The sequence below is a fragment of the Spermophilus citellus genome, assembly GCF_964194105.1.
Source record: "Spermophilus citellus genome assembly, chromosome: 11".
Taxonomy (NCBI): domain Eukaryota; kingdom Metazoa; phylum Chordata; class Mammalia; order Rodentia; family Sciuridae; genus Spermophilus; species Spermophilus citellus.
In genome coordinates this window covers 129672105-129694666 of record NC_138192.1, presented here as the reverse complement: position 1 = coordinate 129694666, position 22562 = coordinate 129672105, and the positions used below count along the sequence as shown (strand labels likewise).

Below are 22562 nucleotides of genomic sequence, written 5' to 3'. Positions count from 1 at the left end.
CGCGGGCGGGGACCCGAGAGCGGCGGGGGCGGAGCGGTGACGTCACGGCCCCGCTGCTGACGCCAGCGGCGCGGGGCCAGCTGTTCTGCAGCGACCCGGCCAGCCCCAGCAGCCTGTTTCCTGTGCACACCTGGGTCTCTGGGCCTCGGGGGTCGCCACCGAGTTGGTGGTTTGCTCCACTTAGGCGGACTCCGGTGGACGCGACCTCCCTCTCGTCTCCTCCCCGCCCTCCTCTGTCCTTCTCCTTCTCGGATTCTCAGGATTTGCTCTCCTCCCTCCCCCGCGCCGGTCCGCTGGTCTTCTACTTTGGTAGTGCCTTCTGTGGGCGTGTGCACGGTGAGGTTCACACATGTACCTAGGCACCCAGGCGTGCTCACACGTGTGCGCACAGGGGCCTACCCGTGCACACAGCAGGAGCACACTTCTGACATACACATAGTGGTGCTCAGGCACACATGCACACGGGGACACAGCCACACCTGCACACGCATATACGCACATACACACGCCTTAGCTCTGGCCAGACCAGACCCCCTTGGGCCCACTCAGCCTTAGAGGTGCTCAAAAAAGCTCAGCCGCTCCTCAGCCGGGTTTCCAAGGAGCGTTGGAGCAGTTAGAGCCGGGGTTGGGAAAGGGGGCAGGAGAGGGGGAAGGGAAGCCTTGTCAAGGACACCAGCAAAGGAAGGGGGAAAAAAATGAAGTGGAAGAAATAAAATCAAAAGGCTTTTAAGGCTGCTCTCCCCAAGTAGCTGATGTCTTGGCTGCGATTGCCGCAATGAAATATTGTGCTCTCTGATCGCTTAATGCACGGCCGGCAGCCCCCTCCCCCCGCCCCCCGCAGCGCCTCCCCTCCCCCTGCTGCCTCCACCTTTCTCCCAGGCAGATCTGCCTCCTTGCTCTTGGAAGGACCCAGGATGGAGAGCACAACCTGCCACTGGGAAGCCACAGCTGGCTGGGGACCCACCCACAGCCTGGGCAGGAGTGGGGAGCCCTGCTTGGGGCTGGAACCCCTGCCAGTTCCCGGTAATTGTGGTGGCGGGGGCTCTCTCCTTGCAGACTTTGGGGATCCTCTAGGTGTAAGGGTATCCTCTTCAGGAGGGGAGGGAAATGAAGACCCTGGTGTGATTGATAGGGATCTCATCTCTTTTCTTGGAGTCCTCAGAAGCTGCTCACTACCCTCCCTGCCCGGGGGAGTGAGGGTGGGGCTCTTGGAGACTTGAATAGGTGTGTGTGGGGGGGGAGTGGGTGTCCCAGCCTAATTTTTAGTCTTTAGCTAAAAACTGAGCCCAGTAATTGTTACAAGCCTGACTTTGCCTTGGCTCACATTTCAACTCCATCACTTTGTGGCTCTGTGACCTTGAACAAGCTCTGGGCCTCATGTGCCCAAGTTTCCACACCAGGAAGGATGGAGCAAATAATAGAAGCGGCCTCATAGGGTTATTGGAGGATTAAAAGAGAAAATATATGCAAAGTGCTTAGCACAGGAGGTGCCCTAAGTGGGGCTAATTATCTCTGTAATCTCCCCAATGGCTCCACCCCCTCGCCTGGACTCCAGGGCCGGGGGGAGCTGGCAGAGAGGGGGGGTGCCTGCAGCTCCTTCTCCTTCCCATCCTCCTCAAGCTTTCCCACGGTGGCTTTGGTGGCTTCCGCACCCCACCCCTCCCCCAGGCAACTGCTCACTCTGTGCGCCTTTTTGTCAGGGCCGCCAAATTGGCCAAATCTCCGTAATGCTAAAAAATTGGTCCATTAGCTGGCGGGGAACATTGATGGGAAGAGAGAGCAGTGAGTGTGGCTGCCACCGATGCCTGGGCAGGGAGGGGTCTCCAGGACTCCCTGGGGGAGCTGAGCTCCCGGCTCTCTCTCTCTCTCTCTCTCTCTCTCTCTCTCTCTCTCTCTCTCTCTGAGTGTGTGTGTGACCCCGGCTGTATGCTAGATGAGTCCCTGGGAGCTTTCACTGTGTCACCTCCTGTGAGTCCCACAATGCCCTGAGAGGCTGGCCCTGTTATGAGGAGGACACTGAGGCTCAGAAATAATCAGAAGGGCTCCAGCAAGTTTGCTCAGTGGGCGTGGCCTTGAGGACTGCTCCCTGGCCTGAAATTCCACTGGCCTCCTTGGGACCTCTTCCCAGATCCTGCTTATCCCCAAACACCCAGCAAGCTTGTTTCCAGTGTGCTCTGCTCTGGCCCTGCCTCTGGCCCTGCCCCCGGGAGCTCTCACTGTGCAGGGGCAGCTGGCCTGGGGAGTTCATCTCGCTGGGATCAGCCTGCTCAGTTGCTCATTCTCAGGGAGCAATGATAGGTGTGAGGAGGAGCTAGTAGGTGCCTGGACTAGAGAGGGGAGGGGAGGTGGCTCAACCTTCATCCTGGGGCTGCTCAGCAGTCCCTGCCTCCCTCCCTTCCTGAATATACTCACTGCTGTGCCATCCACTGAGCTTCTACAACCATGTGGACAGACCCTCATCCTTGTCTTTAAGAGGGAAACACTTGCTAATCTCCCACTCCAGTTCCCCCATAAGAAGTCAGGCAGGGTGGTAGGAACCAGGCCAGTCCCTGAGAATATGGCTGCCCTCTTGAATCCTCCTAAGTTTCCAAAACATCAAGGTCAATGGCCTGAGCTGGGCCTGGGGCCGGGGGAGGCCGAAGAGAGTGAAGCCTGCAGGCTGGGGAAATAGCCTTCTTTCTTGGCCATAATCTATCCTGTGCCCTGAGACATTACCAAGAGCCTAGCTGGGCTGCCATACACCCTCTGACCTAACTGTCTATTATAAATTGCATAATAGTGTCCCCCAAAATCACAAGTTGAAACCCTCATCCCTGCCATGATGGTACTATCCATGAGGCCTTCTGAAGTGATTAGGTTATGGGAAGGGACTCCTTGTGGTGGGATTCTTAACCTTAGAAGAAGAGACATTAAAGAGTTTGCTTCCTCTCTGTTTTCTATCATGTGAGGACACAGAAGAAGACAGCCATCTGCAAATCAGGAAGAGGGCCCTGATCAGAACCTGACCAGGCTGGCTCCCTGGACTTAGCTTCCAGCCTCCGGAACTGGAAGGAATAAATGACCCCAGCTATTGTGTTTTTACAACAGTCCCAACTAAGAAAAGATTCATCCTCAACCTGGCTACCATCCTCAACAAGTGAAGGCTTCCCCCCAGATCCAGCTATGCCCCCCCCCAATGAGAAGACACTGAAGGACAGGGCAGTCTGGCTTCAGTTGGGATGGAGACAAAACTAGAGTTCAGCTTCTCAAGGCATAATGGCTCTTTGGACCATTCCCCTTCTGCAGCTCTGGCAAAATCCAGCCAGAGGGGAGGCGGGGGCAGACTGTCAAGCACCAGCAAGTGACAGGGTGGCTGGCTGCTGCTTCCTGAGGAGTGCAGTGGCCCTCTCCCCACTTGCTTTCTCCTTTTCCCTGTGGCCGATTCTGCAGTCCTTGGGCTGACAGGTGGTGGGTGTAGTGCCTAAGACTTTGGGTTTGGGATCAGGCGGTTTAGGTTCAACTCCGGCCCCTCACTGGCTGGCTCTGTAACTCTGAATCAGCCTCTCTGTTGTAAGCTTTGGTTTGCCCACCAGTGAGATGGGCAGGTAATGAGGGCACCAACCTTCTGAATGTTGGGACTGAATAAGACAGCACCAGGTACAGTGGGAGCCCTTAGGACCCTGACGGTGAGGTTGGTGAAAGGGACAATGATGATGGTGGTGGCCATGACAGGATCGTTACCATGCTGCTGATGATCATGGCGGTGATGATGGTGGTGGTGACGATGGTGAATTTGGCAAAGACGATGGTGATAGATGAGGTGATGTGACGATGGCACTAACAGTCATCTAGAACAGGATGATGGCAGGGATGGGATGCTGTCACTCAGGCCTAAATGAAGGGCAAGAACAAGGCAGAGATGTGGCAGGGGCAAGCAGCTGAGGTACTGCCCAGCAGATCTGGGCCTGCCCTCCTGGTGAGGCCCAGCTATGGTTAACCCCTAGTTCCAGCCACCCAGGAGAAGGAGGAGGCCCTCTCTTCTGGCCTGTGCCTGAGCAGGGGTTAGTTTGGGCCTCAGTCTGACTATGGCCAGTGTGAGTCCTGCTCTGCTGCCCAGAGCCTGCCAGCAGGTGAGCATGGGGTCTAGAGAGGCACTTGTGGACTGGTACCTGATGCAGACCTATGTAGGGGTTCAAGGCCATAACCATTCCTCCCCTTCCCATGGGCTCCGGGTTGGGGAAGGCTAGTGCTGTGGAACTCTGGGCTTCTCTGCAGGAGGGGACAGGTCTGTGCACTGGCTGGGCAGAGCAGCAGGGCTTCTGAGTTTGGTGTTGGAAGAGTTCGAGTCCAGTCTCACTGCTGACAAGTCAGGAGGTTCTGTTTCTGAATCTCTCTGAATCTCAGCTTTATTACGGTCCTGACGCCTGGGATAATAATAGTATCTACCTGGGAGTAGTTTTTTGTTTTGTTTTGTTTGCAAATTGGGCAGTCAGCGAAACACCTGCAACTAGGAGGCCCAGGAGATGTTGCTGACTTCATTATCATGGCCTTTGTTGGCTGCGAGGGCTGCACAGCCCTTGGCCAGGTCCCCACTCAGGATGTTCATGGGCTGGGCCCAGGGCCAGATCAGGGGCTCCCTGCAGGTGGGCTGAGTTCAGTGCTCCCCCTCTGACCCCTCACGTGGGCGGCGCCCTGCCCTCCATTGCCTCCCCTCCTGACCTCCCCCTGCGCCCTCTCCACAGGCTGGCGAGGGCTCTGACGTGTGAAATAAAAAGGGATTTTAATTACCTCTCAGCAAAACAGCAATTAGAGAGAATCACAGCACAACAGCGGCCCCCTCCTCCACTCCCCCCTCCAGGCCCGCCTTCTGCCTGCTCTCTGGTCCCCACCCTGGAGCTGAAGCTGGATGTCAGAGGAGTCCTCCAGTTCAGTTTAGTCCCCTGTCCCGGACCCTAGGAGGGTGGTCTATGCTGGGGATGGGGACAGAGTGGGGCAAGGGCTGTACACGAAAGCTCCCTGAAGGATGAGGGTCTCCTGGTGCCCACACCTCGGGGAGTATCAGTACCCCTCTCCTTGGGGTTCATGTGGGCACCAGAGGGCTGCGCATCCATTGCGGGTGCCGGGTCCAGGCCATGGCAGTGGGCATGCCCAGCCCGTGTGAACACTGTGGTGTGCAAGTCTGTCAGCAACCTGGGGCGGTGTGACCCACAGGATGAGCCACCGCACTGGGCAGCCAGCGCATTTTCCCTCTATAGGCTTTTAAAATAATTGCCTGTGACCCTGAGCTGTAGCTCTCTGTCCACTGGCCACTCCCACCCCAGGCTCCTGCTGCCAGGGTCAAGTCTCTGTCCATCTGCAGAGCCCTGGTGCTGCATTTGGGAGGGGGCTGGGGGCGGGGTGGGGGTGTCCCTGTAGGTAGCCTGAGGCTGGGGGCGGCCGGTAGTGGGTGGCTGATTGAAGCGGTAATTGCAGGCAGCAGGCCCTGGCTAATGCATGTTATGATTAAGCCCCATTACTGAGGGAGGCAGCTCAAGCGTGGGGCGTGGGGTGGGGGCGGGAGGTGGGGGAGGCTGGCTGTGGGAGGCTGACTGACAGCCTTTCTCCTGGGGAGGGTAGCAGGTGGCCACTGCCACCTCTGAGCTGTCCTTCAGAGTGGGGATAGCCGGCCCTGGCCGTGGGAGAGGTATACCTCATAGACACACGCCCACCTAGGCCAAGGTCTGCAAGCCCCCATTCGGTTGTTGAGGGACCCAGCCAGGGATGAGCAGCAATTTTCTGGCCATTAATTTTGGGGTTCCTGTGTCTTTGAAGCCTGCTGGCCTCAATGCTGGGGACGTTGAGTTGCTGATGTTAGACTGGCTGTCACTGGACAGCTGACATTTAGAGACTACTCCCACCCCACCTTATCAGGTGGCACAGATGTGAGGGACCCCCACATGCCAGATGGCTATAGGAGGAGAGTCAGCTCACTGGTCCCTTGCAACATGGGCCCAGAGTCTGGCCTCCAGGGAAACAGACCTCAGCATCCTGAGGCCCAGAGTGGTTGCATGACTTTCCAAAGAACACACAGCAAAAGCTAGATGATCCCGTGTGTTGCTCTAGTGTTTCAGTTTGACTACTTGCCTATGTAGCTTTGCATAAGTCTCTTAGCCTCTCAGGGCCTCAGTTGTATCCTCTGAAAAATGGGAGAAATAGTAGCATCCACTCCTAGGATTATTGTGAGGACTGAATGAGATAATTTAGCACTTTAGAGCCCAGGGCCTGGCCTGGAGGTCAGGACTAGTACACTTAGCAATGGCTTTGCTCTTTGACCCATAGCCTTTGGGAGGCAGGATCCTAAGATGCCCCCAAGATTCTTGGCCGTTGGTGGACACATGCACTTCTCCCCATTATTCACTCAGGCACAGACCTGGAGTCGGGGGATGGTGGCACATGCCTGCAATTCCAGCGCTTGTTAACAGTCAGCAAAAGCAAACACCTGATTCTACAAATTCAAGGAACAGAACTCTGCCACAACCAATGAGGACCCCGAGCCCCAGCCCCTGCCAACACCTTGATTTCAGCCCAGTAAAACTCTGAGCAGAGAATCTAGCCAGGCCAAGCCTGGACAGGTGACCTCCAGAGACCTCGAGAGAATGAATCTGCGTTGAGGGAGGTGCTGAGTTTGTGGTTTGTTATGCAGCAATAGAAAATGAAAACCCTCCGTGTCAGTTGTGACAGAGGCTCTGGGACACTGTGCCAGGAGGGGAGCTTGGGGCCAGGCTACCAGCAGCCCCAGGTCTACCTGGCATTCTCAAGCATGCAGATGTGCACCTGGATGCTGGCACCTCTGTGAGGCCAGAGCCCCTGCCAGGGCTATCAGAGGGGAAAGGAGGGCAGAGCTTGGCAGCCATTCCCCCTGCTCAGGGGCCATCCTGGAGTTGTGGCATCCTGCCACGTGTCCTTGAATGTGACCTACACATCAGACCCACAGCATGTCTGTGGGAGCCCCTTGCTAAGCACCTTCCAGGTCTATGCCCTCAGGGCAAGCACTGTGGGCAGAGGTGGTACAGAGGTGCTGCAGGCCCTTCCAATCCACGCTCTTGTCCCTCGCCCAGTGCTGCTTTACACAATCTGCAGCCACAGTGCTCTCCAAAAGTGTGTGTGTGCATGCACGCGTAGCCTGGAAGGAGGCCACACCCAGGGCCAGCCTGTGCCCAGTTCCCTGAGCCCCTCTGAGCCTCTCTGTCTCCGCTCTGCAGCCCTGCTCTCTCTCCTACAAGGGACAATTAGTGGCTCAGCTTTAATTAGCTAACGATCCCCTTCAGTTCCAATCACTTGAAATGATGATGGAGTGCTGGGGGAGGGGACCTCAGGCCCAGGGACCCCACAAACCAAGGAAGAATCAACTCCCATTGCCTGTCCCATGCCCACACCTCCCCCCAGGCACAAGCAGTGGGCCATGGTAGCCCAGATGGGAAGGAGTGCCGGGCTTTGAGTTCCACGACCCCGGTCTCCCAGCCCCCACCGCCTTCTTTCCATCTTGCACAGGAGCTGAGCTGCCTGTGTCTCCATCAGATGGTGAGCCCAAGGAGCCCAGTCATCAGAGCTAGAGGACCATAGGCCCTAACCTCGCCACCGCCTCGTCCTTCATGTTCCCTGTCACCACCCCACCTTGGCTCTATCAGCCTGGCCCCACCCCTGATTCCCGCCTCGTGCCAAGGCTTTGCTATGCAGGAAAGATAGAGCAATGGCAAACTGACCCATTCCCAGACTTAGCACCCCCAAAGGTTCCTGGGTCTGAGGTCATGGCTGGGCCCTGGCTCTGAGCTGCCTTGGCTTGGGACTCTGAGTGTCCTGCCTTGTCCTGAGGAGATCTGTTCACCCTCGAGCTCGGTGTCCCTGAGACTCTGACCGCAGCAGATAGGGGTGCAAATCTCAGCTTCCATACTTATAGCTGAGTGGATGGGCTTGTTTCCTCCTTTGGAAACTGAGGCCAATAGCAGGGCCCCCCTGTGGGGTCACTGAGAAGCTCAGCCTGGGCCCCAGCACAAGGGGTCCCCCTCACTGCCCACAGCTGGGGAACTGCACAGTGGAGCCTGTAAGGGGGATCCTGGGCTGACCTAAAGAGGGACATAAGGCTGAGGATGAGGACCCCAGGGGGAGGGTCCTGAACAAAGGCTGGAGGGGGGACACTACCATGCGTCCCACAGTGCCCTCCTCACTAAAAGTAAATAAAATAAAGAGATGTCAAGCGGTCACAGAGCTCATCCTAGTCGGGAGGCCTGAGGGGCAGGTAAAGAGGGCCTGGGAGTTTATCTGTACACATACAAATGTGTACGGCACAAATCCTTTGAAACAAGAATGCGTTTAGATATTCCTTGTATAAAATAAAACCCTACTGTAGAGGTTGGGCGGTGGCCAGGGAAAGCACAGCGTGCATGGTGGAGAGCAGGGAGGACATGGGGCAGGGAGAGGTAGCCCCTCTGTGGGCCACCAGGTCACAGGGCAAAAGAGAGCTGGGGTGTGTAGGGGTGGTATGCACTGGTGCTCTAGAAGGTTCCTCACCCGGGGCTCTCCATGGGCTGATCATAGTGGTCATCGGAGTTCACCAGATGTGTCCTCCATGCTGGGCTCTCAGAGGGACTGGGAGCTCCAGATGAAGGAGGAACAGGAGAGGGCCCAGGGGAAAACTTTGCATAGTACAGTGAAAGCAAAGTCCCAGCCCGTGGAGGCAGCACCTGACCAGATGGGAGAGGCCATTCCTAAGTGACCCAGAAAGATGGATGGCAGGCCATTGGCCAAAAGAAGAGGTGATGAAGGAAGGGTGTTCTGGGTAGCTGGAACAGCAAATGCTAAGGCCCCGAGGTGCAGAAGAGCCAGCTCTGTTTTGATAAATGAAAACAGATCAGAGTTACAGAGGGAAGAGGGAGGCAGCGGGTGGGGAAACACAGACTGAAAGGTCAGAAAAGGTCTGAGGAGAGACACTGGCCACGTTAAGGTGAGTGGATAGCTCAGTCAGGAGGGATGAGGGGGGCTTCTGACAGCTAGGGGCCAGTAGGGAGGCCATCCAGACGGGAGGAACAGAGTAAGGGGTTAGGGCACAGCAGAGGAGCTCAGGTGGGGATCTGCAGAGGGTGGAGAAAACTCCAGTTTTCCTCTGTCCCTCTCTGTCACCTCAGTCACTTGGGAGAATAATTTCATTTCTCAAATTAAAAATCCATTTTGCAGCTAGGCACCGTGGCACATGCCTGTAATCCCAGCAGCTTGGGAGGCTGAGGCAGGAGGATCACTTGTGTCTAGGAGTTCAAGGCCAGTCTAGGCAACATAGCAAGACCTGTCTCAAAAATAAATAAATCAGTAAATAAAATCAAAATATTTTAAAAAATCCATTCTGTGCTGTGAATGACAGATGGGATAATCTCTGGGAGGCCAGGCAGTGAGGGCCTGGAAGTCTGGGGAGGTGCTGGATCAGGCCAGGAGTCCAAGGGTAGCCCTGGAGGCCTAGGACTCTGAAATCAAGTGGAGAGCAGGGTCTGGCCCCCCTCCCCCAGGAGACTCCACTGGGGTCTCCAGTAGGACTGATGGGCACTCCTTGCCCCAACTGCTCATGGCAGGAGGGCCCGTGGAGAGGCACATGGGCATGTGGGGCCCCCTAGCACCCGCTGCACACACATACCTTCCCAGGGAGAGCCTGAGTCAGAACCCCGTGACCGTCCTGCGGCTCCAGCCTTCCTCCACCCCTCCTTGCCACACTGGCCACTTGGGAGAGTCATTTCATTTCTCAAATTAAAAATCCATTTTGTGCTGTGAATAATAGATGGATGAGCCCAGGGAGGCCGGGCGGAGGGCAGGAAGCTGGTCCAGAAGACACCACAGAGCTGTGGGGCAGGAGGGAGGCCGAGGCTTATTCCAGAGCGGACGCCTGCTGCGACCTGATGTGGGGGGCTGGTGTTCCACCCAGAGATGGTGGAACCAGAACAGAGCAGAAGTGGGGTGACTGTAGCAGGCCAAGAGTGGCTGGCCTGCCTGGGCTGGCCAGAGCAAGGCACATGGCGCCTCACTTCATGAATGCTCAGTAGATATGAGTCCTTAGTGGGAACACTGCTGTCCCCAAAGAGTGCCAGGAGTCAGGGCTGCTGGGTACTCCTGCCCCAGAGCCCCAGCAGAGGGGCGGGGATCTGCCTTTGGTCAGGGAGAAGGCTGAGGGTTGGCTCCTGTCCCCTCCTGTCCCCTCCCGCTTCCCCTGCCCCCCAGATCTTCTCTCTTCAAGGTGGCTCTTGCTGCCGCCTGTCCCTCCCCCAAAGGCTGCACACACATCCAGCTGCCTCCCAGGCTTGGCTGGACTAGCTGGGCACTTGCTCATCAGTCATGGGGTCACCTTGGCATTTAGGGAGGAGCCCTAGAAACCTCAAAGAGAGCTGGAGGAGCTGGAGGTCAGAGCCTGGCGTCTGCCTCTTCTGGACTGTCCCACCTTCCATTTCTGAGAAGGGGCAGGAGAGTGAAGCAAAGGGTCTCAGGCCCCTCCTGAGGGCAGGCTGCATAGGGACAGCCTGGGCCAAGTGGTCAGAGGGCCTGTTGCTGTGCTCAGGGATGGGCTGGCAGGGGAGCCCATGCGGGCTGGGCATGGGAAATGAGATGCTGACCAGAGCGGCAGGTCGCCTGGCTGGCAGTCTGGAGGCAGATGAATGGATCAATGGCAGCCGAGTGTGGGAGCAGCATGGCCTGAAGGGGTCTAGTTGCTGACCTGGGAGGGAAGAGAGGGGGACTGAGGCCCCCAGTCTCCTGTGGCTGAAGCAGGAGAGTCCCTGGAGAAACATGCTTGCCTGCATGCCTTGCTGTTGGAGGACAGTCGGCTTCCTGAGACAATATCCATTTTTATATTTCTTGGAAATTTCACAGCATTCATTTCGGGGAAAATAAAAGCTGTCATTGCTGGAGAAATGATACCAATCAGGGTCTGAAAAGGCTGGAAAATTATCCTCCTGGAGACGGAACGTTGAGGGGAAAATGCAGATTAAAAGCACAAAGAGGCACTCTGCCACCGCCCTGCCCTCCCCTCCCCCTCGTGGAATCACCACTTTGTGCGTAATTCCATCTCTCCTCGGTGGAATTGATTGGACCTGAGAATGTATGGGTCAGAGGAGGACCCTGGGACAGCCGAGGGCCCCTGTGGGGCTTAGAGATGGAAAGACACACAGAGGATAGGTAGAAGGGCAGAGGTGGCCACTTTGGGCAAGGGGCCCAGTAGCTGGCTGATGACCAACCCCAGGGGAGGGTGACAGGATAGTGGCCTGGTCCTTGTAGTCCCCCCTTATCATTATTTTCATCAGGTAGGGCTCCATGGCTGTCTCCAATATTGCTCAGGCTGCTCCTGTAGAGTGGAGCCTTAAGACCTGGGAGTGCTGATGCTTTGTGGGGTCCTTTGCTAGAGGCCCTGGGTGGAGCAATGGTGCGTAGGGTGGGCAGAGGCAGCAGACTCCTGAAACAGAATAATTCATTCAAGAAGTCCCAAGTTCTCGGTGCCCCCTGTGGGCCTGGCCCTTTGAGTACAGTGTGAGGCAGGCAGAAGTGGACTCTGCTTTGGGGGAGGAGGAAGATCCTACATTAAAAAAGCAAGTTCAAGTGGATGGGAGATGGGTAAATTCAGAGTCCTGCCTGCACTGCCTGTCCACATAACAGGGTCTTGAAGCCTAGGCCTGTATGAGGCCTGGGGCTGTTGGGCAGAGGGGGCAGGTTCCCTCTCGCTCTACAGTGGAAAAGCCTCTCTCATTCTTCTCTAGACCTTTCCTCACTACTCGGGGCCAGGTACTTCCTGGGCGGTGGTTCCAGGGCCAGCCAAGGTTGGGACACAGCCACAGAGTCCCAGGCTCAGATTCTTCTTGTAACCACTGGGGTAGGGTGAAGGGAGTGGCTAACCAGAACCCCAGAGGTGGGCTGACTCTCGGCAGAGGTTAAAAGGAGGACAAGGAAGCCCTGATGTTGAAGGCCGGTTCCACACTGGTCACTGTGTGGGCAGACACCGGCTCTCCATCCGCACCTCCCCACAGTCCTTGTGAGGAGTCTTCCCTGGGCTCAGCTCCAGCTCTTTGGGCTTGGCTGAGACGGCCCATGCGCCTCCCGGTCTCCAGCCTCTTTCCAGCGGGCTAGAAAGGAGGCTATGAGTGGAAGTGCCACATCAGAAGGGGACCTCTGTATAAGGAGCAGTAGCTGCGCTGATTCCTCCCGTGACAGAGCTGGACCCGGAGTCCCCGAAGCTGGTGCACGACCCTCAGGAGCCTTTTTCCGCGGCCAATGTCCCCACCTCCGCTTTGCTGCGGAGCTGACAGGTAGCCAGGAGGGAAGCAGGAAGAAGGAGGGGGCGCGGGGGGCGGGCGGTGGAGGGTGGAGCCGCCGGCGCGCCCCCTCCCTCGGGGCCGGCGGGCGGCGCGGCGCGGCACGGCGGCCTCCGCGCGGAGGCAGAGGAGGCGGCGGGCTCACGGAAAGAGCGGATGCCCGCCCGGCTCAGCTTCGGCTCAGGCCCGGGCTCCGGCTCGATCCGCTCTGTCCAAGCCAGACCAGGGCGCGCACCTGCCTGGTAAGTGGCGCTCGAGTCTGCTGCCCCTAGGACCACGATTGCAGCCACATTCAGCCACCGTGGCCGCGGCGCCGATCCTCCGGCTTTGTCTGCGTGCTCCCGGCTCTGACTCCAGCTGCGGCTGCAGCTGCGACTCCAGGGCTCAGCTCTCGGGCTCCGCGGACTGCGCCGCGCCGCGCAGAAGACTCCCAGCCCAGGGCTCCGGACGCGCAGTGCTTGCTCGCTAGCGCGGGGGGTGAAACTTCCCCCAAGTTTGGGTTCTGGGGAGAACCTGTTGAAGCCGGGAGTAGCCCGGGCGGGGACGGAGGCAGAGGCTGGAACCAGTCTTGGGTTCTCCGTCTAGACCGACGGGTTGGGGGATGTCTACGACTCTGGCTGAGGGTGCTGCCGCTTGGCATTTGGGCCACTGAGTAGAAGGAGCCAGAGACTACTAGAAAAGATATAGAGGGCTTCCTCGAGGACAAAGTTAGGTTCTTTAGTGGCTTTTGAGCTTCGCAGTGCAGTGCGAAGAGCTGAAGGCAGATACGTGGTCTGTACAGTCGCCCAGTACCGCACCTCCTTCTACAGCCTCTGCTCTTTCCCCCTCCCCCACCTGGCCTTGGCTGGAGCAGGTCTTGGACAAGAAAGGCGAAGAGAAACCGCCTGTCAATGAAGGCCTACTACGTGCCAGGCCCCGTGCCTTCCTGCTTTCTTTCAGGAGTTTCCCGAACCTGCAGCAGGCATGTTTGTGCAGGAGGAGGGGAAACCGGTTAAAAGACTCCACTGTGCGTTCGAGAGGTGGTGGTCACACTGAGCCTTCCTCTTCCCTCCTTTCCCGGGTGATGGAGAGAGGCCAGGTTTAGGCCGCGGTTGGGGAACCCGGGTGACCTTCGGCCCACAGACAAAGGCCTCCGCCCTGCCTAGCCATAGACGTGGGCTCCATGCGGCTGCAGCGCCTCTCTAAGCTGTCTTTGCCCTTCCCGCAGTTGAGGCCGGGGCCATGAGGACGCCCGCGAGGAGGCCGTCAGCTCGGCTCATGGTGTAACCCCCAGACGCGTCCAAGGCGTGCGTCGCGTCCGGCTCGGCACCATGGAGGCCCCATATTCGATGACCGCGCACTATGACGAGTTCCAGGAGGTCAAGTATGTGAGTCGGTGCGGCGCTGGAGGCGCGCGCGGAGCATCACTGCCCCCGGGTTTCCCGTTGGGCTCCGGGCGTGGAGCATCCGGGGCCCGCACAGGGCTGCCGCGCTGGAACCGGCGCGAGGTGTGCCTACTGTCGGGGCTGGTGTTCGCTGCGGGTCTCTGCGCCATCCTGGCTGCCATGCTGGCGCTCAAGTACTTGGGCCCGGGAGCAGCGAGCGGCGGAGCGTGTCCCGAGGGCTGCCCCGAGCGCAAGGCCTTTGCGCGCGCTGCCCGATTCCTGGCCGCCAACCTGGACGCTAGCATCGACCCGTGCCAGGACTTCTACTCGTTCGCGTGTGGAGGATGGCTGCGGCGTCACGCCATCCCCGACGACAAGCTCACCTATGGCACTATCGCGGCCATCGGCGAGCAAAACGAGGAGCGGCTGCGGCGTCTGCTGGCTCGGCCCTCTGGGGGCCCCGGCGGCGCAGCGCAGCGCAAGGTGCGCGCCTTCTTCCGCTCGTGCCTGGACATGCGTGAGATCGAGAGGCTCGGGCCGCGGCCCATGCTCGAGGTCATCGAGGACTGCGGGGGCTGGGACTTGGGCGGTGCGGCTGAGCGCCCGGGGCCCGCGGCCCGCTGGGACCTCAACCGGCTGCTCTACAAGGCGCAGGGCGTGTACAGTGCCGCGGCACTCTTCTCGCTCACCGTCAGCCTGGACGACAGGAACTCCTCGCGCTACGTCATCCGCGTGAGTTGAGTCCCCGGGCGCTCAGGCTGCCCGCGACCCGGGAAGCCGCGTGCGGCACGAGCTACCCGGTCGCCTGGAGGCCAGTGCCGCCCGGGAACGTAGTGGCAGCAAGGAGCTGGGCGAGCGGGCAGAGCACGGGAGGAGGGCGCGAATAATTTCCCTGATTAATTGCGGTGTTTAGCGGAGCCGCGGGAATCGCGATTTCAGGCCTTCTGGAAGGCGGGGACAGCTGAGGGAGGGGGGACCTTGGGCTAGGCTGTCAGTACTGGGCTGGCTGGGACTGGCCAGGAAGTTCCCGGGGCCCCAACTCCTATTGAGGGGCCCTGCGAATGGCCTCTTAGGTGGGCAAAGCCGAGGCCCAGAGACAAGGGAGGATTGAGAGGTGGGTTGCCCCTGGCGCCCCCTGGCTGAGATAGGGCTTGGACCGCCTTTGTGCTGGAGGGAAGAATTCCAGTCTTTGTGCCCCTGGGGCTTGCAATGATGCCTGTCTGGCAGTCCCTCTCAAAGCCTTGGGTGTAAATTCAGTCTGTTTGGGAAATGTGGCATGTTGACCTCTGACCAGGGGGTCCTGTCTCCTTCTCCAGATTGACCAGGATGGTCTCACACTGCCAGAGAGGACTCTGTACCTAGCCCAAGATGAGGAGAGTGAGAAGGTGCCTGGGCATTGGGATGGGGCTGCAGGGAAGGCTGGGGTCCCAGGAGGGATGGCCTGGGCTAGGCCTGTCCCCAGCTTGAGGAGGCCCCTGTCCTGTGCAGATCCTGGCTGCGTACAGGGTGTTCATGGAGCGTTTGCTCAGCCTGTTGGGGGCAGATGCTGTGGAGCAGAAGGCCCAGGAGATCCTGCAGCTGGAGCAGCGGCTGGCCAATGTGAGCAGCATTGGGGGGCTGCCAGGGGCTGGGCAGAGGGCATGGCAGGGCTGGGTCAACTCTGGTCTCCACCCCAGATCACTGTGTCAGAGTATGATGACCTCCGGAGAGACGTGAGCAATATGTACAACAAGGTGACACTGGGGCAGCTACAGAAGATCACGCCGCATGTGAGTGTAGCCCGGACCTTGTCATCAGGGGTTGATCCTGGGACTCTGCGGTCACTCTCCCTAGGGATAGACAGGGCTTCTGTGGACCTAGACTCCTTGGTCTTCCTGTTGCCTCTCTTTGAACCTGCCCTCCCTCCTGTCCTCTGTGGTCCCCACCCTGTGCCCCCAGCTGCGGTGGAAGTGGCTGCTGGACCAGATCTTCCAGGAGGACTTCTCAGAGGACGAGGAGGTGGTGCTGCTGGCCACAGACTACATGCAGCAGGTGTCCCAGCTCATCCGCTCCACGCCACACAGGTGGGGCTGCACATCCCCCACGCCTGGACCCCATGTCCCCCAGCCTCCCCCCTGCCTGCTTCCCCAACCATGGATCCACCTGCACCGGCGCCTGTGTGCAGGAGCCACTGTGGGGAGGCGGTGGGGAGCCTGGAGCAGGAGTGCAGTCCTGGGTTCTGGTGCTGGAGCTCCCCCTGCCTGTGGAGCAGGGCAGGCTGTGGCTTGCTGAGCTGCAGTCCTCACTGGGGATGCAGGGGCTGGCTGACAGGGTGGCTTCTCTGAGGGAGGCTGTGGCTGCAGTTCTGCTGGCCCAGGGCCAGCTTCCTGGCCTCTGCCCACCTTGGGGAGGAGCAGGGGCTGATCAAGGCCAGCCCTGAGGCAGACAGAGAGCCCTGAGTGTCCCCTGTCCCACCCCATAGCGAGTCAGGAAAGGGTGCTGGCTGTGACCCCTCAGGGTCAGGGCTGGTCAGTAGCAGGTCCTGCTGTGTGACTGGGGCTCAGGACACTTCAGGCTGAGGCCCTGCTTACCAGGACTGACCTGACAGCCCTTCTCTGAGGGCAGTGTGGGGACCAGGTCCAGCCTCTGTGTGGGGGCCCTGGTGCGACAGGTGGTTCCCTGGGGTGGCCCCCATGCCTGTGTGTCTGGACACCCCCCTGTCCACCTCCCCCCAGGATTCTGCACAACTACCTGGTGTGGCGTGTGGTCGTGGTCCTAAGTGAGCACCTGTCCCCACCGTTCCGTGAGGCCCTGCATGAGCTGGCCAGAGAGATGGAGGGCAGTGACAAGCCCCAGGAGCTGGCCCGCGTCTGCCTAGGCCAGGCCAACCGCCACTTTGGCATGGCGCTGGGTGCCCTCTTTGTACATGAGCACTTCTCAGCTGCCAGCAAAGCCAAGGTCAGGCTGCCCTGGGTTCGGGGTGGGTGTCCAGATGCTGCTGGGTGTGGGGGATGGGAAGCCCTACACATCTCCAGGTAGCTGGGGCCCAGCCTCAGCTTAGGGCTCAGCCCTGAGCACTCCAGACTGCTGCTCACCAAGGTCCTTCCCCCAAGGTCTCAACATGCTCTCTCAGCCACAGGTGACCTCCTCTGCCATGCTTCTGCCCACCTTTCTCTGTCATGCGCAGGAGGCTTGGCGTTAAGAATGTATGGAATTTTTCTGGGGCAGGTTCCCCATTCTGAGCTGGTAGCTTATTGTCAGAGTGCAAGGTGTGGATCCCCACCTCCAAGGTCTTTCCTTGGTGCTCAATATTGCACCCTGGACTTAGGAAGTAGCACTGAATCATAGGGACACCCTGGGTGCCAGATGCTGGGGCCAGATCTAAAGCCTCGTGGCTGCATCCTTGAAACCCACAGGTGCAGCAACTGGTGGAAGACATCAAGTACATCTTGGGCCAGCGCCTGGAGGAGCTGGACTGGATGGATGCCCAGACCAAGGCTGCTGCTCGGGCCAAGGTAAGGTGGGACCTGAGTCACAATTGTTGGTTCCACAAACATTTTCTGGTGCCTAAGGGTGCCGGATGCTGGGGAATAATAAGAGATATCAAAAGAAACAAAAATACCTTTGAAGAATCAACCTGACCTTGATCCCCGGACGTGGGCTGGCCGAGAGCCTCCTCCCATGGCAGTGAGGGGCTGTCTCCTGATGCCCTGGTCCTTCCTCACCTGTCCTGTCACTTGCAGCTCCAGTACATGATGGTGATGGTTGGCTACCCAGACTTCCTGCTCAAACCAGAGGCTGTGGATAAGGAGTACGAGGTGGGTCCCACTCCCCCTGCCCTGCCCAGACCCACTGGGCATGCTTCCCCAGGCCCTTTTCCCAGACACCTGGGAAGCTCACCACCAGACACAGAGAAAGCCTCATTACTCCTCAGCTGGTGGCCTGGCCCTGAGTACTGCTCCCCTTGCAGTTTGAGGTACATGAGAAGACCTACTTCAAGAACATCTTGAACAGCATCCGCTTCAGCATCCAGCTCTCTGTCAAGAAGATTCGACAGGAGGTGGACAAGTCCACGTGGGTGCCTGGACCCAAGCAGGGGGTTCTGGGCAGGGATGGGGTGGGACAGCAGGCTCCTTCCCAAAGCCAGGGTTGGTGGAGCCAACCATATCAGATCCATGCCAGGTGCATGGTGTAGGGCCAACAGGGTGGTGGCCCTGCCCAGAGAGGGCCCAGAGATTCACAGTCAGAAGTTAGCAGTGGCGGGGCCCTTCAGACGGCCTTCAAGAAGGAGGCCAGGATGTGAAGGGGAATAGGGGTTTTGCCACCCCCCCCCCGCCCCCGCCAAGCCCCAGCTGACTGTAGCCTCCTTCCACAGATGGCTGCTGCCCCCACAGGCACTCAATGCCTACTACTTACCCAACAAGAACCAGATGGGTAAGGGGGTATGTCTCTACCAGGGGGCGGGACCTGAGTGTGGGTGTGTCTCCCACTGACCACTGCCTCCCCTTAGTGTTTCCGGCAGGCATCCTGCAGCCCACACTGTATGACCCTGACTTCCCACAGTGAGTAGGGAAGCTCCCCTGGATGTGGGTGAGGGGTGGGGTCCCTGGTAGTCCTAGTCCTTTCTGCAGATTGGGGGTTGGGTTCTTGACTGCTACAGAACTGGGATGGGTCATGGCAACTGCGGACCCTGGTTCCCTATTGTCTTCATTTAGAAGATCAGGGTTTGTTTATTTGTTTGCTTTTCAACTCCTGGGTGCCCACTTACCTGTTTTAGGCTTGTTCAGGTGTTTAAAAAGTGGAGGGACCCTAGTGATAAGGAGCCTCCGTATGGGTGGTAAGGGTGCCATAGTTTCCCTCTTGTACCCCTCCAACTCTCTGTAGCCCCCTCTAGCTTTGCTAGTTGTTATTTCCTAAAAGGCAGCTGGACAGGTTTGAACCCTTTCCTGGCTCCCGAGGAGACTTAGGGCTCAGGACCTGGCAAATGCCTCTCTAGTTTCCCTGGCCACCTCCCAAGCTGTCCAGGGGTCTCCAGGGGTCTAGACAGCAGTTTAGGCTCTTAAAAGGCAGATGAAAGCTGGGGCCTGACCCTGCTGCTGTGGCCCAGGTCTCTGAACTACGGGGGCATTGGCACCATCATCGGGCATGAGCTGACCCATGGCTACGATGACTGGGGTAAGGCCTGATGGGGCTTGGGATGGTGGCCGGGGGGAGGGAGAACAGGCAGTGGGGGTGTGGTGATGGGCTAACGGTGGATGAAGGAGGGGCTCTGGGGTAAGAGTCAGTCTCTGCTGCCCTGCCACTGTCCACAGGGGGTCAGTATGACCGCTCAGGGAACTTGCTGCACTGGTGGACTGAGGCCTCCTACAGCAGCTTCCTGCGCAAGGCAGAGTGCATTGTTCGCCTCTATGACAACTTCACTGTCTACAACCAGCGGGTGAGGCCCCCTGCCCCTCGTGCCCTCCAGCCCTGCTGGGCATGGACTGGGAACAAACACACTCAAGTGCACAAGTCCAGACCTGTGCCGGACCCCTGTACACCCTCAGGGTTCCTATGCACAAGCACACAGGCAGCTGGGAGTTCACACCCCCACAGCACATGCGGGAGTGGGGCAGGAGGAACGCTTTTTTCAAAGTCTCTGGGAAAGGGAAGGAGAAGGTGGGCTGGGGTGAGGGGCCAGGGCCCAGAATAGACAGGCCTGAGAGGCCAGCAGCTCCATGCAGCCTTGCCTCTTCCACTCCGGCAGGTGAATGGGAAGCACACACTTGGCGAGAACATCGCAGACATGGGTGGCCTCAAGCTGGCCTACTATGTGAGCCACCCTGCCTGCCCTTCATCCCTGCTGGTAGATGGTAGAAACTGATGAGGACCTCAGACCAGAGACATGGCCACCCTCCTGGCCTGCTTTGCTGAGCTCTGGCCTGGGCTGGGGTGAAGGGGTCATGAGTCAGGCCTTTACTGGGAGATCAAAGAGGGCTACCTGGAGGAAGTGGCTCTGGTCAGCTTGCCCTGAAGCTGACCACAGAGCATGGTGGGTGGCATGCAGAGCTGGGGTGAGTAGGAGCTGGCAACGCAGGGAGGAGCCGAGGGGGTGGGGGTGGAGAACTGTGCCCAGGGAGGGTGGGAGTAGCAGCCCCACACTCTGCACCCCCAGGCCTACCAGAAGTGGGTGCGAGAGCATGGCCCAGAGCACCCGCTGCACCGACTCAAGTACACGCATGACCAGCTCTTCTTCATCGCCTTTGCCCAGGTGGGCAGGGGCGGCACTGGCCTGTGGCTGGGGTGGGACCCACATCCAGACTCTGCCCCAGCCCTGCCTTACCCAGGCCTGGCATGGGGGTGGGCAGTAGATGCCCAGCTTCAATTCCCCACCCCATCTGCTCTCTCTGTGGCCCAGAACTGGTGCATCAAGCGACGGTCTCAGTCCATCTACCTGCAGGTGCTGACTGACAAACACGCACCTGAGCACTACAGGTATGCCCACCTGCCTGCCTGGTTGGGGCAGCGGGCAGGAAGGGAAGAAATGAATGCCAGCAGCTGGGGTAGAGTGGCCACTGGGATCCTCAATGGCTGGGTTTCCCCCAACACCAGGGTGCTGGGCAGTGTGTCCCAGTTTGAAGAGTTCGGCCGGGCCTTCCACTGTCCCAAGGACTCGCCCATGAACCCTGCTCATAAGTGCTCTGTGTGGTGAGCCTGGCCGCCCGCCCACCTGCCTGCACGCCCCCTCTGCCCCGCACGAATTGTCTCCTGCCAGCTGCCGGGACAGGCTTGTGCCCCGTGTGGCCTTGCTCCTGGCTCCCTCACCTTTCCAGCTCCTCCAGGACCAGACGCCTGGGCCTGCAGTCCCTCTCTTCAGGAGAGGATTGGAGCAGGTGTGGGGTGAGCTCTGGCAGGGGACACTGAGGTCCCCAGGCTTGGCTCTAGGGAGCAGACCCCTGGCCAGGTCGGATTGTACAGGCCCCACCTCCACTGTATTCTTGCTGATGAGTCTGGTCAATAAAGCTGCTAAACTCTCACTGTGGCCTCATCAAAGCCCCCAGAGCAAGTGAGTCTGCAGCCGTCCCTTGGGAGGAGATTCAGTCCTATAGCACAGCCAGGACCCCAGAGGTCCCTTCTGGTGGCCCTGGTGTGGCTACCTCTGTCCTACTTCCCTGGTCACTTTGTCCTCCACCAAGCACTGATTCCTCCCTAGCCAGGCCTCCTCCCTCACACCCTGCCTGGTGGCTGCTGCCTGTTCTGAGGCATTCCCTGGCCTGCCTGTGGCTTGCCCACCCACAGTCAGGGTGACACAGGGAGAGTGGAAAGCAGAGGCTGCTATTGCAGTATCCTAGCAGGACAGCCCCAGCTTCCCCTCGGGAGGGGGTCATGGGCCCAGGACAGCACCAGCTTCCCCTCAGGAGGGGGTCATGGACCCCAGGTCACAGCCCCAGCTTCCCCTCGGGAGGGGGTCATGGGCCCCAGGGAGGTGAGGCTGGGCCATGCAGTCTAGAGCCAGGGTCGCTGGGTGAGAAGGGGAGGAGTGGTGGGGGCTGGCAGTAGGGCTCCACAAGTGGCAAGGGGAAGGGAAATAGGAGGCGCTGCTGGGCTGGACATGGCTGCCTGCCTGTACTGCCCATCCTGGAGGGCACAGCTGTGGGCGAGGACACTTGTACTGATCAGTCTGGGATTCTCAGGGTCTGCAGGAATGGGGCCAGTGACACTTGCGTTTCCTCCCAGGTCCCTTTTTGCCTACTTCAGAGACCCTGTTCCCATGTCTTACACTACAGTGGTGACCTCCTGCCAGCTCAGTTCCTGTCACTATGCTTGGTGACCATGGTAGGCTCACCTACGCCCAGGCGTTCTCAGAGTGCCCCTCACTGGGGTGACGGAAAGCAGTCTTCCGGGGAACGTTTAGTAGCAGAGAAATCAAGGAGCCATGATGGTTTAACTGCTTAAGCTTCCAGGCGTCCACCTGTATGCCTGTGTGTCCATGTGTCCAGGGACTCGCTGCTCCTGCCTCAGCAGTGTTCTTAGAGGCTGGCTGGGCCTCTGCACCAGACCTGCTTTTGCCACCCACAGCTTTGTGATTGGGCTTTGAGCCCAGGGGTTGCTGCTGGGTGACCTTGGCAAGGGACTCACCTCCTCTGAGCCCAGGAACAATAACAGCCTCCGAGAGGAGAGGCTGGCTCACGGCCACCTGTAATGATGGATCCCAATGAGCACTCCCTCCCGCTCCCCAGGACTGCCTGGTCCCCAGCCCTCCCCCTCCCCACCTGCCACATACAGTTCATCCATGGGAGCCTGATTCAGGGTCCTCAGGGGGCCCCAGCCTAGGCATGCACCTCTGTGCCGACTCAGGAAGGCTTTGAAGCTAACTGGAAAGATGGCTGAGGCGGGACATCAGTGAAGGTGGGGGTGTGGCAATCTCCAGCTCTGGGACCCTGGGATTTCTGAGGCAACCAGAAAGGGACATAAGACATCTGGTGCCACCAAGTTATCCTCAGTTTCAGGCTGTTCTGACTCATTCAGTGGAGCCCAGAGTTAGGTTCTGCCACCCCTGGGTTTGCTTCCTGGCTGACCCAGATGTCTAGTGCCCTGGGGTGCACCCAATGAGGAGCTCTGGGTGCCATAGTTTTAAATGGCTTAGTGAAGGTGGGCCTGCCTGGCCGGGGCTGAGGCCTGCTGTCCCTTTCTCTTTCCTGCCCCTCTGGGCTCTTTACTCCTTCCCTAGACTAGCTTGAGAAGCCTGCTTTCCCCTGGTTATTAGAAAGAGCCATTTTCCCAAGCCTTGGCCTCCAGGTTTGTCAGAGGCTAGGACTGTCTGCTAGCCCATTGTCCTCTGGGCCCACTCCAGGGAGGGCAGGGCAGTGGCAGGACCCTAAAGTCCAGCTTTTCTTCTCCTGTTCCCGTGGCCTCTGAACCAGCAAGATTGCAGAGAAGAGATTTA

The 22562-nt window shown here is 58.9% G+C and overlaps 2 protein-coding genes across 7 annotated transcripts in view; one reads left to right on the top strand and one right to left on the bottom strand.

The window, feature by feature from the left end:
• PRSS56 (serine protease 56) overlaps window positions 1-13552 on the bottom strand; it is a gene marked incomplete at its 5' end in the record, with an annotated part of 34569 nt that extends 21017 nt beyond the window's left edge. The window contains 3 exons of the mRNA XM_081261757.1: window positions 3721-3816; window positions 12263-12874; window positions 13490-13552. Coding sequence (XP_081117883.1) covers window positions 3721-3816; window positions 12263-12874; window positions 13490-13552 — 771 coding nt within the window. The remainder of the gene's footprint in view (window positions 1-3720; window positions 3817-12262; window positions 12875-13489) is intronic.
• On the top strand, window positions 12006-20663 carry LOC308631146 (endothelin-converting enzyme-like 1). 6 transcript variants are annotated; one of them, XM_081262124.1, is made up of 19 exons: window positions 12007-12287; window positions 13147-13254; window positions 13501-14389; window positions 14974-15042; window positions 15146-15256; window positions 15334-15426; window positions 15596-15720; window positions 16372-16594; window positions 17053-17151; window positions 17380-17454; window positions 17607-17710; window positions 18012-18070; window positions 18147-18198; window positions 18744-18811; window positions 18949-19073; window positions 19383-19448; window positions 19791-19886; window positions 20034-20110; window positions 20228-20662. In XM_081262124.1, the coding sequence occupies exons 3-19, from the start codon at window positions 13604-13606 to the stop codon at window positions 20325-20327; spliced, it is 2328 nt and encodes a 775-aa protein (XP_081118250.1). In that variant the 5' UTR covers window positions 12007-12287; window positions 13147-13254; window positions 13501-13603; the 3' UTR covers window positions 20328-20662. The 6 variants fall into 6 exon arrangements, with proteins under 6 accessions (XP_081118251.1, XP_081118250.1, XP_081118252.1 ...); XM_081262121.1 differs by lacking the exon at window positions 12007-12287 and adding an exon at window positions 12362-12535; XM_081262123.1 differs by lacking the exon at window positions 12007-12287 and adding an exon at window positions 12362-12535 and having other exon boundaries at window positions 13147-13299.
• The last annotated feature ends 1899 nt before the right edge of the window (window positions 20664-22562 follow it).